The sequence below is a fragment of the Malania oleifera genome, chromosome 12, assembly GCF_029873635.1.
Source record: "Malania oleifera isolate guangnan ecotype guangnan chromosome 12, ASM2987363v1, whole genome shotgun sequence".
Taxonomy (NCBI): Eukaryota; Viridiplantae; Streptophyta; class Magnoliopsida; order Santalales; family Ximeniaceae; genus Malania; species Malania oleifera.
The window spans coordinates 59,559,633-59,577,138 of record NC_080428.1 but is presented as its reverse complement, the minus strand read 5'-3'; the positions used below and the strand labels follow the sequence as shown (position 1 = coordinate 59,577,138).

Below are 17,506 nucleotides of genomic sequence, written 5' to 3'. Positions count from 1 at the left end.
AATAAATACGGTATTACCTGGTTCTCACATATCATATCAATGTCATATTGATATAACTGCAAAGTATGCTGAGGGACGTGTGCGGCATGAAATGAAGCTCGCCATCTGACCGCAAGTGGGAATGGGTCATCGTCGACATCAGCAGGCAGATGTGGCAGGCCAACTCAATTGGAGCAAGAAAGGGCGTGCGCTTCCATGCCCAAACCTGCTTGAGGAATGGGTGACCTCCAACTGATTGCGCCTACCTACGACCAATTTGGCACATCTCTTTATACAGCCATGCAAGGGCAGCGCTACCCCAGCTATTCGTTGATGCCCTCTCCAAGTCACTCAACAACGGGAGGAACATCAACGACGCATAGTATTGCAACTTGTTCATGAACAACAAGTCGCATATTAGACGTAGTATGTACCCTCGAGCGTACTGCAATACAGCCTCCTCAGATGCTTCATCAGTAGGATTAGGTAAGTTCCCATCCATCCATGTCATAGACAAGGACACGCTATTTCGTCCGCTCCGGTCAGTGGGGGAGTTGCATCCAAGTAGGCTTTGGCACAGCATATCCCAGTCTTGCTGCATCGTGCTTGTAATAGCATCACCATCAACGGATAATCCTATGATGACTGCGACATCCTGCAATGTTATCGTCGCCTCGCCGCAAGGAAAATGAAATGTGTGCGTCTTAGGCCTCCAACGCTCTAACAATGCACTAATTAAATGATGGTCTAAGCGAATGTACCGAATCTGGTACAGTGGATAGAACCCTGCTCGTTAAATCTACAAAATGCTTCTAGAATGGGCATGACACACTGACACCCTTCAAAGGCGTCAGAATGATCCTTATTCCATGCCCTGTAGAAAGGATGTAGTCCCTAATGTCAATATAGATGAATCAAGTGGACCAAACTCCATCTCTGTGTTAAATATAGTAGGAAGTGTGCAGACAGAATAAATATTTATCAGTTGGAGAGCAGTTGGAGGATGATATGAATTAAATCAATTGGACGGTGATGTGAATTTATAGGGAAAAAAATTTACCAAAACGACTTTTCAAAAGTCGGTTTGGTCACTTTAAAGAAAAAATTGAATTTTTTTTTTTCCAAATCGACCTTTCAAAAGCCGGTTTGATTAGTTTTTTGAAAAAAAAAAAAAAAAAAAAATTTGCAACATGCCCCCCTCCCCTTTTGTCCTCTCTCTCTCTCTCTCTCTCTCTCTCCCCATCCCATCTCCTTTAAACCGTCAGAACCCCCCCCCCTTCTCTCTTCTCTCTCCCTTCTCCCCTCTCCCCCCTCCCCTTTCTGTTTTCCGCTGACAGGCCCAATCCCCCACCCCCCTGCAGTCACAGACCCCTCCGCCCCCTTGCGAACAGAGTCCCCCTCCCCTCTTTCCCCTCTCTCCTCTCTCCCCTCATTAAATGAGCCTGACAAGTCAAATTTTTTTTTTTTTTTTTATTTCTGACAATGATGAGACTCGGTAGCAACATTTTTTTTTTTTTTAAGCCCGAACCGTTTTTTCAAAAGTTGGTTCGGTACAATTCTGTAATTTTTTCCCATTTCCCCTATATATGTGTTTTTTTATTTTATTTTTTTATATAATATTTTCGTAAAAAACTCGAAGAGTGTGAACGTAATATTATATTAAATTATCATTGTATATTCATAATATAAGTTTATGTGTGAAACGTACGGATAGATAAAATCATTATTTTATTTATATGTACTTATATATGCGTACCAACTGTGTCTACTCTGTTTATCTTATGAAATTTCATTTTGACCAAGCCGACTTCCAGGGAGTGACTAAGCCGCAATGTTCTCTGAGTACTCACTTGGACAAGGTCTTTCTTAGGCATCAAACATGGAATCAAGGATCCTAACATAGAAATACTTTCGTATTTACGCTAGCTTAATGACCATCTTTATTATTTTATTATTATACTAAGGTAGTGCGTAGAAGTAAATAACCGGCTAACGTCTACATATATTATGTTACTATACTTTACTCGTTTATATATATTTTTGGGGTCATCACATCCTACCCTCCTTATAAAAATTTCATCTTCGAAATTTGTTAACTATAACCCTAATTAAAATCTATTAAGTTACTTAAATGAATACCTTGTCTAGTGTCAAACTTTTAGTCCAACCTCCCATCGTGAAATGATGTAGGTTGGTCAAAATTAAATTAAAAAAAAAAAAAATGCAAAGATCAAATTGTTATATATATATATATATATAGGAAGTGGGTGAATAGACTAGCATCTTCAGAAATTCTCACTCTGGTAATTGCGGTGCTGACATTGTAAAGGTTAGGGCCCATTGGAGTGATAACAATGGTAAGCTTTATAGACGGAGTATTGCTGATGGGGATGAGGGTGCTGGCACGAGTAGTCGAGATAGTAGTAGGGACACTGCTCGGGGTGGCAGTGGTAGGAGAGGTAAGATTGATGCTTGGTGGGGCAGTAGCGTACATTCTTTGGCTCGATCGGACCATACTGCCGGTGTCGTTATGCTAGCAAGGAAGCCAACTCCAAAGAAAAGAGTTCCCCTTTGTTGCTTTGGAAGGCCTCCTTTAGAATCTCCAGCTGCTCCTCTCTGGGCTTCCACCTGTGTATTGGTGATCTAGTGTTGCTTTCAGCAACGTGGGGAGTTGGGTGATTTGGCAACATCTTCAGTTGAATGAAGCGAGTAAGGAGACCACCAAAAAAAAACAAAAGTTTGGAACCGAGATACGGTTGATCAAGATGGAAGAAGGCTGATAAGCGAAGACGTGATGCCTAGAGTTCGAGGAGAGAAAACCTTTTTATAGGGAAGGGGCCTCCTGTTGCTGCCTGAGTTATGGCGGTAGGTGGCTACCGCATGCTGCAGAAACCGAGAGAACGTGCCATGGAAGTCAAGAAAGCGACGCGTGCCGTAGAAGTCAAGAGTGTGACGCATGTCGCAGAAGTCAAAAGAGCGACTCGTGTCGCAAAAGTCGTTGCTTACACAGTGACTTTCACCCCTTTTCGATTGACATGAAGCGCCTCTTTTGTAATTAGAGAGATAAGAGGGAATCGGGGCTGTGTTCATGCTCCTACCCCAAAAATATATTTTTGAGTAAAGCATAGTAATATAATATATGTAGATGTTAACCAGTTTTTTATTTCTACTAACTACCTTAGTATAATAATAAAGTAATAAAGATGGTCATTAAGCTAGCATCAACACGACCTTGATTCTATGTTTGATGCCTAAGAAAGACCTTGTCTAAGCAAGTGCTCATAGACCGTTAGGGCTTAGTCGCTCCTTGGAAGTCAGCCTGATCAAAATGAAATTTCGTACAATAAACAGAGTAGACACAGTTGATACGCATATATATAAGTACATATAAAGAAAATAATGTTTTTATTAGTCCGTACATTCCACACATAAACTTATATCATGAATATACAATGATAATTTAATATAATATTGCGTTAACACTCATCTGCATGTATATATATATATATATATATATATATATATATCAATATATATTTATATATATATATGTATAATTATAATACAATGATAATAATAAATCGGATGGGGACGGAGCCCATCCCATCATTTGTTTACCTGCAGCCCATCACCCATGCATGATTAGTTACATAAAGTAATAATAATAATAATAATAATAATAATAATAACAAAAGGGAAGAGGACCGTCCCTTCTTTTCTCCACTTGAAGACAACCGCCCATGCCCCAATCAATTATTTGATACAATAATATAATCATATATATGTATATATGCTAAATGATGGACCACATCAGCACCCATCATGTATGTTTCCCCACTCATCAACATCTTTACATGCTACGTTGAATAATGCAAATTATATCCTCTTCACCCACGACTATATAAGGAGGAGATTGTGAGGAATAAAAGTACGGAAAGAAAAGAAAGAAAGCAGAAGAATGAAGAAAAAAAAAAGTGAGAAAAATTTGAGTGGCGTTAGGAGAATTTTAGTTATACATAAAATTCTCATTTCTCCGCTCTTTCCAATCTCACTTTTATAGAGTTAAAAATTTTAGTGTGATCGGTTCACAGGATTAAATTAAAATAAGTATGTCTAATTATGTTAGTTCTTTTTCATAAAATATACCCATTTTTATTTGCAAATAAATTTGATTATGTTAGGTTTTTATTAAATTTTACTCGAGTTTATTTTTAATATACTTGCGTTTATTTTTCGGTGAAGAAATGTTCTAATTCCTTTGGGTAGTTTACATAATTATTATTTTCTATTCAAAAAAATATTTTTAGCACGAAAATCATGTGGTATGAGCTTGTTAAATTACGTTGCATGTTTTACAAAATAATTAAGATATGGTAAAATTTTTATGATGTTGTTCATTTTATTGCATAAATTATATATACAATTTTTATAATGTTGTTTTAATTACATAAAGTATATATACAAGGATATTTTTAAATTAAATTTGGTGATATTAAGGCAAATGGGGGACGGCAATATGTAACATCCCAATCTTTGAGACTTTAGCTCGAGGACTTGTTAAATTGGGGGATGGCGATACGTAACGCTTCAATCTCAGTGAGTGCGTTGATATGTACTAGATTATATAAATTATATAGTAGTATGTTTTAAAAACCCTTATGGCTAAGAAAGTTCAAAGCTACCAATGCTTGGTACCGTAACTTAAAGTTTAAAGGGATCAGAGTGCACCTACATTGTTTACAGAGTGGTTTACAGAGCAGTGAATTTCTCCTAAGTGCACACTTGGTCCCGGTTAGGACTTAATAGGGAAAATCTTACTTACAGTTTACAGTTTGATTTAGTTTGGTCGGTCCAGTCTTCGGACCGCATAACCTTGTCATGTGCGTAAACATGGTTTACAGTTAATAGGCCTAAGGGAGGTTTCTATAGTATATATTAAATATATATACATATTTATGTGAACATGGTCATTTTATGCCTAAATGATTATTTGAAGGAAAAGAATAAAGGAAAATATATATATATTTATGTAAATAGGATTATTTTTGTGTCTAAATGATGATTTGAAGGAAAAACATAAAGGAAAGTATATGTATATAATTAAGTATTATAGTTATAGTTTTAAAGTTAATAGTTACAGTGTATGGTTATAAAATTTTACTGCTATAGTTATTGGTAAAAATTTTGTAGTAATTTTTAAATTTACTTTTAATTTAAACATAGTTTTGAAGTTACAGTATTAAATGTTATTTTACGAAATTATAATACTGTGAAAGCTCATTTTAGCCACACACTAATAATAATCTTTCTTACCGAGCATCGTCTCACCCCAAATATTATTTTACATTACAGATAATTTTAGAGAGCGTACCAGAAATCTGGCATAGCAAATGCATGGGCGGGAATAGAAAGAGCATATTAGAATAAAAATTAGTATAATACCATTTGGATTATGTTTGTGTATTTTAGAATTTTTAAGAATGATAATTTTGATAATTGAGATACATTTGTAATAAAACTAATAAGTACTCTGGTAATAAAGATATTTAAGGTTTATTTACTTTCGCTGTAAATTATTTGTAGAAAGTAACACCTCTAACCCTACCGGGTTCGGGGCGTTACAGCTTACTAACTAAACAGTAATATAAGGATGACAAGAAATCATAACAAACAAAATTAGATATTGGATTTTAGGTACAATTGCATTAACTTTTTCGAGCAGAAATGGGAGGATTAGCGTACGAGGAAATAAGATCATTTGACGTAAAAGCGTAGAAGTGGAAGCTGGAGGAGGCTCTCCTCCCTTAAGTTGCCGTGTGTATACCTGCAAATTGGGATGATCCAAGCAGCGAGGACTTAAATTGGATGAACATGTTGGAGGATTGGGCACAAATATTAGCTTAGGATCTAGAAGGCAAGGCTGAGGAATGGACTTATGAAGGTCAATAGAACTCAAATAATTAGAGTAGTACAGTCTAGACTAAAAAAGGTGATATCAGCAAAGACAAAGAATCATTGTAAAATGGGGCTATAACATCGATATCCCTTTTGAGTACAGGAATACCATAAAAAAATACATTTAATAGCACGAGGATCCAACTTATCCATTCTTGGAGTTAACTGATGGCCAAAAGACACACAACCGAATATGCAAGGAGGGAGAACAAAGGAGCCCAAGGAAAATAACTAAATATGGGATTTTAACACCAAGGACAGAGGATGAGAGAGCAAGCAATGAGCATGACATCACTCTAGGAAACTTTAGATACATTTATTTGATACAACAGGGTACGAGTGACTTTGAGAATATGTTTATTTTTCCATTCTACAACTTTATTTTGTTGCAAAGTGTAGGCACAAGATGATTAATGGATTATACCAAAATTGGACATATAGGTAATGAATTGGGTACTGAAGTACTCTTTAGTATTATCACTATGAAGTATCTTGATTGGCATATCAAACTGGATCTTTATTTGAAAACAGAAGACATAAAGGATATTAAACAACTTGGAACGATCTTTCTTTAAATACAACCAAGTCATCTTGGAGTAGTCATTGAAAAAACTGGGGACCCAATTTCGACGAACATGACTAGGACCCCAAACATCAGAATGGATGAGCATAAGATTACTTTGGTAAATTTTACCTAGAGAAGTGCTTTCAAGTTTTTTCCAATTATTTGAAGTTCTCGGAGAACTTCCCTTAGTGGATCAGGCAGGCTATAAGGTATGCTTGCTTGAGGTTGATATCATTTGGTCCGCAAAAGGTGTAGTATATTTCAGAGATAAGATTATAATGCTTTTCTAGATCTTTTCTTTTAAGTGAGTAGCATTTAATCTTCGTGTACTCTTCTCTATCGTGGGTAATGTGGACCTCTCAAGCACCACAAAATTCTTCAATGATTGTGGATATGACAACATTGAGATTCAAAACTTGTGAAATCTACAACTGCCTGTAATCTATAAGGTTAATCCACCAGATTCTGAGTCTTCCGAGAAATTTGGAAACAACCCTTTCTATGACCTCTTTAAAGGTAATCCTTTCTTTCATAAGATCTGCTATGCACTAGGTATGGAGCCCAAGGATCTTATTCCTCCATTGGTTTGGAGGAATTCCTTCTAATGAAATGGTTGGTCCATTACCATTTGAACTGCTTGAGCTTTGCGTAGGAATAACAAATGGGGTATTCTCTGAGAGATTGATGTTGTCATCTGTTCCTTCATCGTTTTTGGGATTGTCGTACTCTGATCTGTGGGTGGATGACTAGGTCATCATTGTGGCTCTAGGAAACTGCATCTCTTCCTCAGATCTTTTTTTTTGTACTTCCTCTGGATCCCACTCCAAGGGATCAGCCATATCAGCAAGAAGTTTGGTGATAGAGTTTTCTTTCTCCAAAATTTCGATATGTGGCTCTCGGTCTGGGATGCTTGATTCTCCCACTTTTTTCTTATCCTTCTTTTGAGCAGTGGAGGCTGTTGTTGATTCAACCCTTTAGGTTTGGGTTTGTCTTTGAGTGTGCTGCCTCTTTTTAAGGTGGAGAAAGGAATCACTACCTTTGAAGGATGCCTACATCGATATATGCTAATATGTTGGCTGAGCAGAGTTGAAAGCCAAAGTGGATGGCACGAATAGAGGATCTATCCTCATCTGTCTATGCTGCTGTTGCTGCCTTTGCTTGAGAGAATTTAGTTGAGCCTTAAGGTGTTGCATTTCTGCTTCTTTCTTTTTGAAAGCAGGAGAGAATGCTGACATGTGCTTGATCATTTGCATAAGTTCCTCATGCAACCTCTGGATGTGATTTTGGCATTTATCGACGAGGATGGATGTAATGTCAAACTTGTTCTCAACTTTATTGGCTAACTCCCTTTTGTTATCAACAATTTGTTCTAACATTTTATTCTAGGCAAGGGCATTCTCCGACTACCAGTTGAGAATTGCCTCTATTGGAACTTGCGTAGTAGATCCATCTAGGTTGACGTCAATTGGATCTTTGATCTTCTTGGAATGTTTTGTTTGAGACCTCACATCTTTGTACTCTAATGGTGGAAAGTCACCATCATAGCTTGAGTGTCATAGCATTTTAACCTGGGGAAGATCATCATTGTTTTGTGCCTTCTTTTCTTAATATTTGACATTGTAGTCAAATTTCCCTGATGGCTCTCCGTACAAGCTGACTGTTGGATCTCCATCTTTGTATTTCTTCTTGAGTTTCTGCCGAGATTTGTTTTTCTTTTTCCTTCCTCTGACTTCTTCTTCATCAGACCCATACATAGGAACATTAAGACATTCATCACAAGTATAGTCAACGCCAAACCACTTGTGGTTGTTTTTGGTCATGGGTTGGTAGATCGGAATCCATCTCCCTTGAAGCATGGGATCATGACCTAAGATTCTAGAGATGCTGGATCGGCCAGGTCGATAGAAGTAGTTGGCGGCCTAATCACTATCCTTTGTTCTTTTTGAAATGCCGATGGCACTTGATGAGGTTGAATCATCATGATAGGAAAGACATGATAAGAAGAAAATCTTGTCGTAGATTCTTGAACCTTTGGGAAGGAGATGTGAACGCTGCCATTCTTCATAGTTTAATAGACTAAATCATGGCAAATGGCTGGTTTGGGGATCTGACGCAGTTGCTTATACATGGTAACCCAAGATTCTAGGAGAATCTTGATTAGCTATTCTTTGGGAAGCTGTCTTTGGATATGGGCATGACTCGGGAAAAGAGTAGAATCGTAATTAACAAGGAGAGCGTCTTGGTTTTCTCGAGGAGTTGCCAGATCAAAAGAGTGGCTCTGCAGTTTGTAGACCATCTAATGGTGAAGAGTGGCCGCTATAGAATTAGAGATCTGAGATGTTATGACAATCTAGATCTGAACTTTGAGAGCAGCCCTCACATTTGGATCCGATAAGTTTAAGTAAAAGTTGGGAAAGGTTGTAAAGCTAATCGTTCTTGCAGTCAATGTTGTTTGCATGGTGATGTTGCAAGCATGCTCGTACTTACAAAACTTTGAATCGAGGAGTGCAATCTTGGAGAAAACAGGAAGACCTTTCCTCCATTGGAAGGTAAGGTACAACTTGACTACACCAATGTGGATATGGGTAAATCCCTAGTTGAGATACTTCCATGGAAGATCTGGGGAGAATTCCAAGTTGACAAATTATTCTGCTTCAATTGCCAAAAGCTGGTGAGAATCAAAGGGTGATGCCTTGATAATCTCTTTGACGCCTCTTGGCATAACTATTTTGCTAGTGTTTCTCTTCAGAAGATTTAAAGGATATTTGGTTTTGTCATAGTATGGGTTTGTGATTTAGGAACTTTTGATTTGAGGGACAAGGCCATATTCTGCTACATAATCTACTTCGTGAATATAATTAAGACGATCTAAGCTAAACACAGATGAAGATCTTGGAGAAGAGCTGAAGGATGGAGATAGAGTGATCATGGCTCTAGAAGACATGGTTTTCTTAATTGACACGTTCAGAATCTATTCTCACAACCTATGAATGAATAGATCCTTGCCCAACCTATAAATAAAACTGAATCAAATCTAAGTATTCCTATTCCCTATCAATTGTGGTTTTAAATCGCGGTCGCGGTTAGCGTAGCATAACGGTAACAGGTGTAATGGGGAAGCGGGAGTAGCGGATGTTACATAACGGGAAGCGGGTGTAACGATCGTGAATTTTTTTGAAGCACGCACAACCTTGTGCTTATTAGCGTACTTGCATGTTTTAAGCTTTAATCCCTTCTTAGAAAGAGTTTTAGTGTATTTTGGATCATTTAGTTCAAGTAACTAAGTTCTTTAGTAAGTACAACAAGTTTACATTTGTTTTAAACCACCATTGATAGAAAAATTACGTGTGCGTGTGCATTTATACTTCTCATTGTTCTTATCTGTGATAAATTCTTATGTGTGCTAAATTAATTAATAGAACAAAATACATTATACACTCCATTAATCTATTAGATACATAAGACATACAAATAATACAAATATAAATTAGCTAGAAAAGAAAGATGGTTGAAGTTGGAAAATATAGAACATAAATATCACATTACTAATATTATCAAAATAAAATATTTTCCTAACTACTATTTTCAAATTGTTAATTAACGCATCTATTGTGAGTATTTAAAGAAATAGCAAATTTTGTATCGTTGTCATCCTCATTATAATTTGTTCCCTCTCTCGCCACATGGTATATTGAGAATGATTTATGAAAGAGAGGGAAAAAGTAAGAAGAAAAAGTAAAAAATAAAATAATTTTTTTGGTGTAACAGTCTTGTAGCAGTTACGTAACGGCCACAGCGGCCTTTACGTAACGGTCGCGGTCCGTAACGGCTGTTACAGCCGTGATTTTTATTCACACCAATTTCGCGGTGTCAAATGGTATCGGCAACACAAAAAACTGTTACGTAACGGCGTTACGTAACGGTTGCGGCCTTTATTTAAAACCATGCTATCAATCACTAAAGAAGCCAACTACACCCGACCGAAACACAGCCTTCCACTGCCTCTCAACAGGTCAAGGGAAACTTAGGTCTTACTCTTTGATAACTTCAATAGAAAGGGTATGCTTAGAATGAAACATTCAATTTGACTTTGTTCACTGTTTAGATGTGGAGGATCCACATAAGGTGTGACAACCACATAGCATATTGAGTTAGAACAAGAACTCAGCTGTGGGCGAAGAGATCCATCACTCAAGGAGTGATGAAGGCTCCAAAGGAGTCTTCAAGCTGCCATGACTTTGATACCAATTGGGCACTCAGTGTAGGATTGATAAAAAGAAAGAGTATAATAGGGAACAATAGAGTAAGAAACACACTGAAAGATATTTCATTAATCAAACATTCAAGAGACAAGACTAGAGGGGAAGACAAGAGAACTATTACAAGAGACTCTTAGTTCTCGCTTGTTCTACCCCTCTTTAGGCTAGAGGACTCTTTATATAGAGTGGAGAAACAGAATATGCTGTGTCATATTTTGTTCTCCGTACAAGACGTGTGACATATATTAAAGCTACTTTTCTAAAGCTAAAATTGACAATACAAGCATACAAGACACATGACATAATGTTGAAGCTGACAATACAGGGGGCTGACAATATAAGACATGTGACAGAAAGCTAAAGTTGTCAAAAGGCCAAAGAGCTGAGTTGGTGCTGTCATGGCATCTTATAGATCGTATCTTGCTTTGTATTCCTTTTATTCCTATGCTAGATAGAGGGCCATGACTTCTAGGTCGTTAGTAGTTCCATTATTACTTGTTTGGTCCATATAATATAGTGCCAACATGTTATGTAGGTTTTATAGAAGTGGAGGAATTGGACTGAGTAATGGGTAGTCTTGGCTCTTCCATCATCTTGGTAATGAACAGGTTGAACAGGTCTTGTGGTAGCTTGTCTGGGTCAACATTGTTGAAATAGCACATGCTTTTCCTTGTCTCCACCCAATGGGATGCTGATAAGTGAGGATCTGCAAAAGGATTTTCCTTGAAGCATCTTATCCTTTCACATATGGGGAAGATATTGACATATATCTCCCTTCTTTGAGTTTGTACCTCCCCCCTGAGGTGAAAGGTGACCAGAAATACAGGAAACCTGTCATGAAATCAAGCCAATTAACTCACTGCTCTTCAGTTCTGAAAAATAGGAACTAGTTTTTTATGTAACTATACTGTTGGGGCCTTTGCCTTCTGTTTCTGATGAAAACATATGTCCATGGCTTATGTAGGACCATACAAATACGATACGATATGGCTAAATATCGAAGGAGAAGGAAGGATTCTTTAGGGAAATTAATGTAGGACAGAGTGGGGTCCCCAGAGGCCATTGAGGTAGGGATAGAGTGAGTGCCAGTCAAGTTATTTTAGTGGGGCATCAACTAGATCATAGTTGAAAAGAAGAATAGATAGAAGCCCTTGTATCATTTTGGTGTTTCCCCTATCAATGGCATGACAAAGAATATTGTCTCGGATTTCACTAGGGAGACTTTGGATTCTTTTTGTGAAACTGGATGAACTTGAAGAAGATGAGGATGCCATAATGAAGAGGACTTGGAGATTGGTTGCTCTTGAAAGGAAGTCATTAATGATGTTGTGCTTTCCTTTGATGTGCTTCACTTCAAATTTATACTATGAGAAACAGTTAACCCATCTAAGAAGTTCTCCTTGTGGGAGGATCTTTTGCTTGAATTGTATCATCTTTGGAAAAGATGACGTATCCATCTCTACTATAAAAGTATGCCCAATTAGATGGAACTCAAATTTCTCAATCCCCCTTTTTACCGCTAAAGATCTCCTTGAATGTGGAGTGATAATGCAATTCAGATTCTTTGAATGCTCCCCTCTTGTATGCACAAACGTGTCTAGTCCAATCTTCTTTTTCTTCAATTAAGGCTGCACCCGAGTAATTGTCACTTGCATAAGTTTGCAGGATTCTTTTTCCCTTGTTAGGAATCTAGCGAGGTGGCAATTGCATAGCCATTCCTTTAAATGAATTTATTACTTTGGTGTGTCTAGATTCCCATGGGTGTACATCTTTCTTTTTTAATAGCTGATGCAATGGTGCTGTATAGACTGCCAACTTTGGGACAAAGTCTGCCATATAATTAACAATGCCAAGAAATTGTTGCAGTTGCTTTGTCGTCATATGAGTGTCTGGGAAAGTGTTAAGCTGTGTTGCAATGTGTGGCTGCAATTCGTACTTCCCTTGGCTTATCTTCCACCCAAGGAAATCCATTGCTTTAACCCCAATTATCAGCTTCTTTTCTGACAGCATGATTCCATCATGTGCAGCAATCTCCTTAAACTGATTAAGGAGTTTAGCATGGGATGCCATGTCTCTCGAGAACTGGAGAATATCATCAATATATATAAGGGCATGATGGAGAATGGGCTGGAAGATCTTGATCATCGCCCTTTGGAGGATGGATGGGGCCACCTTAAGCCCAAATGGCATGACAATCCATTGGTAGTGAAAATTGGGAATGCAAAAATTTGTTTTGGGCGTATCATCTGGATGGATGCTCAAGGTAGGGACTAGTTGTTTCAATTTATCCATATATGGATGACCAAGGTGACAATGGATTTGAAGTGGTGTGGCAGCTGTTGTGCAGGCAATAGGAGAAGAGAGCGACTCTAAGTAGTAAGGTCCTCGAGCCTCACATCTTGTGTTAATTGTCTTCCTCATATTTAGATCCTAAATAACCACATAATTAGGAAAGAAGGTTACAGAACAATTTAATGCCTTTGTAGGCTTACTAACATGAGATTGAAAGGGACTTATGTACAAGACAGAAGAAAGAGAGATGGAGGGAGTAGAAACTTTCTATCCCGTTACTGTAGTTGTGTACCTATAAGCAAGGATAATTTGGAGATATATTTTTAGGATATTCAAGGGTAGAAAAGAAGTTGGTTACACTTGTTATATGGTCGGTAGTAGCAAAATCAGTAACTAAGGACCAGTGGGAGAGATACCAGATGACATATAAACACTAGGATTACCATCTGAGCAAAAGATGCAATGTGATAATATGCTTGATGCTACAGAAACCTTGAATACCCTTCCTTCGAGATTATTATAGTACGCTGTTCGCTTGAACAAGTGCCTAATGAGGGAAATACACTTTTGGGATTTGAGGATGCCACCCAACACACACACAACCTCAATACAGCAGCAAATCAGAAATTTGCTGTGAACAAAATGGTTTTTGGATTCCAAAAATGAACTTTTGGACCAACCGAAACAACCACAAGTGAACTTTCAGACCAACCAAAACAAACACAAACATGTCAACCACTGATTCAATCACGATTGAGTCACTAACAACTGGACATAGCACTGCCACAGCCCTACAAAATCGATATATAAACACTGCCACTGCTCCAAGAGACTCACCAATGAACTTTATTTGTACCGAACGACAGAACTGAATTGCCAAAAGTGCATGGTTGAAAAAAGTTGGATTTTTGAACAAAAAACATGCCCAATAGCTTGATATTATGGTCTATGGAAGTAATCAAGACATTCTACCAAAAAAAAAAAAAAAAGCAGAAAAAGGTGGCCGGATTTTGTCTCACAGACCAGTGCTTGGGATCCGCACTGCCGGCAGTAGGCTTGCGCATGGCGGCATGTGAGGATGTTTCCAGCAATGAGGTTTTGCAGATCTATAGATCATAGGGTTCTGTTGTTGGTTATATGGTTGGTTTTGTGAAATATGGAAGGGTTTTGAAGGTTTTGAGCAGCGAGGCCAGGGAATTTTCTGGCAATGGTTGAGTTTTCCAGCAGTCCCTGGACTTGTTTCTAGGCTGTTGGAGTGTGGTTGATCCTCCTATGCAGACTGATTTGCATGTGATGGTTATATTTAGGGTTTGGTTTGGTGGTAGGGTTTAGGATTTGGTTTGGTGGTGGTGGTAGGGTTTAGGTTGAATCTTACTCTGATACCATGTTGAATAATTAGGTCAAATGGAAGACCTAATAACAATGATAGGTCTCTCTCTCTCGATTTATAGTATATGCCATAGCACATATCAATGACCATAATACCCTTTCTAACTCTCACTTATTAACATAACACTAACACATTAATAATGTTGAGTGACTAAGATAACCTTCAATGGGTTGTTTCTTTAGATGATTTTCATGCAACCTATTAGAGTCGCTACATCAGTGCAGAAAGTAGCCTCACTTCTGCAGAATCCTATGATTGCTATGTTAGTGCGTAAATTAGCCTCTCTTGCAAAATTCCATGATGGTAAGCTAGAGTTGGTTAACTGAGTAGGGGTTAGGGTTTCTTAAAGATGGGATCTGCTTGTTCTAGCAGTCAATATTTTTTTAATGGTAGGATTCGCTTTATTTAAGTTTGTAATGATCATGATAGGAGGACATGTAGACAAGGAAGCCAGGTGTTCTAATATTTAGACTAAAGACAACTTGAGTACTGTCAATGTTGATTATGTTTAAAACTTGATATCCATTGTTGGCCCACAAGCTAACAGCTTAAGCGTTTTAGGGAAAGTGGTAATCTAACTTGGTTTCAGAGCTGGTTGCTAGGAGGTCCTGGGTTCTAGCCTCATTGCCCGCATTTATTATATGGTGTTTAAAAAATTACTGTATTCCTTGTAATTGGTGTTATCTATTGTGTGTTATCTCTCCATGCATTATCAGGCTGCATGTATGGGGAAGTGTTAGAGCTTGATACACATTGTTGGCTCAGTGGTAATCTAACAACTATTATTGAAGCTCACAATTAGTAGCTAAAAAGAATGATTAGGTTTGGGTGCATGCAATTGGTTAGATGCAATTTGGGTAGGCACAACAATGAAGGCATTTAAAAAAAAATAATAGAGGAATGTAAAGGGGCAAATTAGGTGAAGTCAGGCAATGAACTACCAATAAAAATGGCTATGCATTGCAACTCTCAAATTTGGAGCTCTCAGATTTCTGCAGTGGTTAATTCTTGACGCCTATCAATTTGAGTCATAAGTTTACCATGTTATGTTGAACCTAAAAACTTATTCTGTTGATATGATCACTAATGAAAATGTCTTTCAGAATGTGAGGTATCAATTGTGGGCATTTAGATTTTATTCTGGGAAGTGAAGCATAAAACATACACGTACCTGTCTAGTTGTAAGCAGAGACCATTTAGATGCTGACATGTGGTTTCAATTTCACCATATATAATTAGGATAAAATTAAAAATAAATAAATAAATAGAGCAGTCACTTTCCTTCTCCTGCTTCTTCTTGCATGGATAAGTTTAGTGGTGGGCGGTGGCAGTTGTGGGGTTACAAAGGTGGAAGGCCTCTTCTCAGTTTATAGTTTATTAGTACATTCATACAATCAAGTAATGGCCTGTGTTAGGACTTAAATTCTTAAAATCATCCAACTTGAAAGAACAAAATTCCAAAATATGAACTGCTTTAATATTTTTGCTTGATGTGTTTATATGCCGTGTTTCTTCCCCTCAGGTTTCTTGCAGAGACTGGTTTGGTTTCGGTTGAAGATCAAATCAAAGAGATGGGATTGGTGCCAAAAGATTGTGTAGAGACAAGCAAAAAGAGTGAATGAAGATGTTTTTTCACCTGTCAAGTATTACAGGCAATTACAGGCAACAACATGAACAATATTCAGAAGAAAGACCCCTTAAGAGGGCCATTTTATAGTACATATCAAATGAAAAGACGGGTACAATTTTTGACGCATTCCTCCAAGAAGGAAAGAAAAAGAGGAGAAACAAAAGCAGGCATTTCACACTATTTCATCCTTTGTTTCATGATCTGTTATTCCCCCTTTGCTTCCTTCTCTTTTTTATCCTTGTTTTTATCCTCTTTGGACTTCACAAAGCAGAAGCACAAGCAGCATGGGAACTGGAGCAGGAGCTTCATTTTGTTGTTTTTCTTCGTTCTTGGGCAATTTCAGATCTTCAGGAAACCAGTATGTATAGAGAGCTGCCACCCTGGTCTCTTATTCTCCCTTTTCTTTCCTTCATTGTTCTCTGTGGATTCCATTCCCATCACTTGCAGATGGAAAGATGCCTTCTCCATTTCCTTTTGTGTTTCTTTTGCTTGTTAGAAAGCTTCATCTTTCGTAGGCAACGGACATGTCTTGAGGAGGTTCTAACAGAGGTGCCAAAATCTTTTAGACCTGTTAGACTGAGTTGATCATTCTGGAGGGCTTTGTGTCGTGATCAAAGAAATATTAGCAGAGTCCGATATGGCAGGAATATTAATATCTTGATTAAATAAAATAAGCTGCATAAATCCTTAAAACAGCTTAGATGTCATGTTTAAGGATGCCACCCTGCCAAGGTACTGTCCTGGAAACAAACTTCATGCATTTTTTCTATTTGTTTTCTGGCTCTGGAAGTCATCTAATGGTGGTGCAGACTTGAAGTATTTGGCTGAGTCAAGCAAAGAACCTTTATAAATTGTCTTGGTGAGCCCAACCCATGCAGGGCGATGATCTGGTTGAATATATTATATTTCTAGAGCATTTTATTAGTGCTTTTCGGAGCATTGCTGCCCAAGAATGGAATCAATTAGCTCATATGCAAAGAGCAGGGGGAATTTTAGTGTTCCTCTTTTTAGTATTCTATTGTGTAACTACAGAAAAAAATAAAATAAAAATGTATTGGGCGGTGTTTGGGAATGTGAATTTTAAGCTTTGGACTTATTTGTATAGATTTAGCAGGTCAATATAATTTTATATCATGTTCAAAAGAATTTTAGGTTCAAATTTCGAAATTCATATTTCCAAACATAGATTAGATAACTTTGTAAAGGAGCATATACCAAAAAAAAAAAATAGTAACTGATGCAATCTTACAAAGACTTTGATCCCAAAGATCTAACCAACAAACTTGTCCAAGTCTTTGGGCTCTTTTATTTTTCTTCTCTTTTTTTTTTTTTTTCCTTTTTTTACGTTTAATTTGAAGTCTGATAAATTTCACTTTGAGGTAAGAAATCGAAGTATTTAAATGTGAAAAATTTTACATATGGCTTAGCTTTATATG

General features: G+C 37.5%; 1 protein-coding gene across 1 annotated transcript in view; it reads left to right on the top strand.

Annotated features, from left to right (window-relative positions):
• The window catches only part of LOC131144186 (uncharacterized), a 61,590-nt gene extending 44,377 nt beyond the window's left edge, over positions 1-17,213 (top strand). Inside the window, exon 3 of the mRNA XM_058092649.1 lies at positions 15,963-17,213. Within this exon, the coding sequence (XP_057948632.1) occupies positions 15,963-16,062 (100 nt within the window). The 3' untranslated portion in view covers positions 16,063-17,213. The remainder of the gene's footprint in view (positions 1-15,962) is intronic.
• The last annotated feature ends 293 nt before the right edge of the window (positions 17,214-17,506 follow it).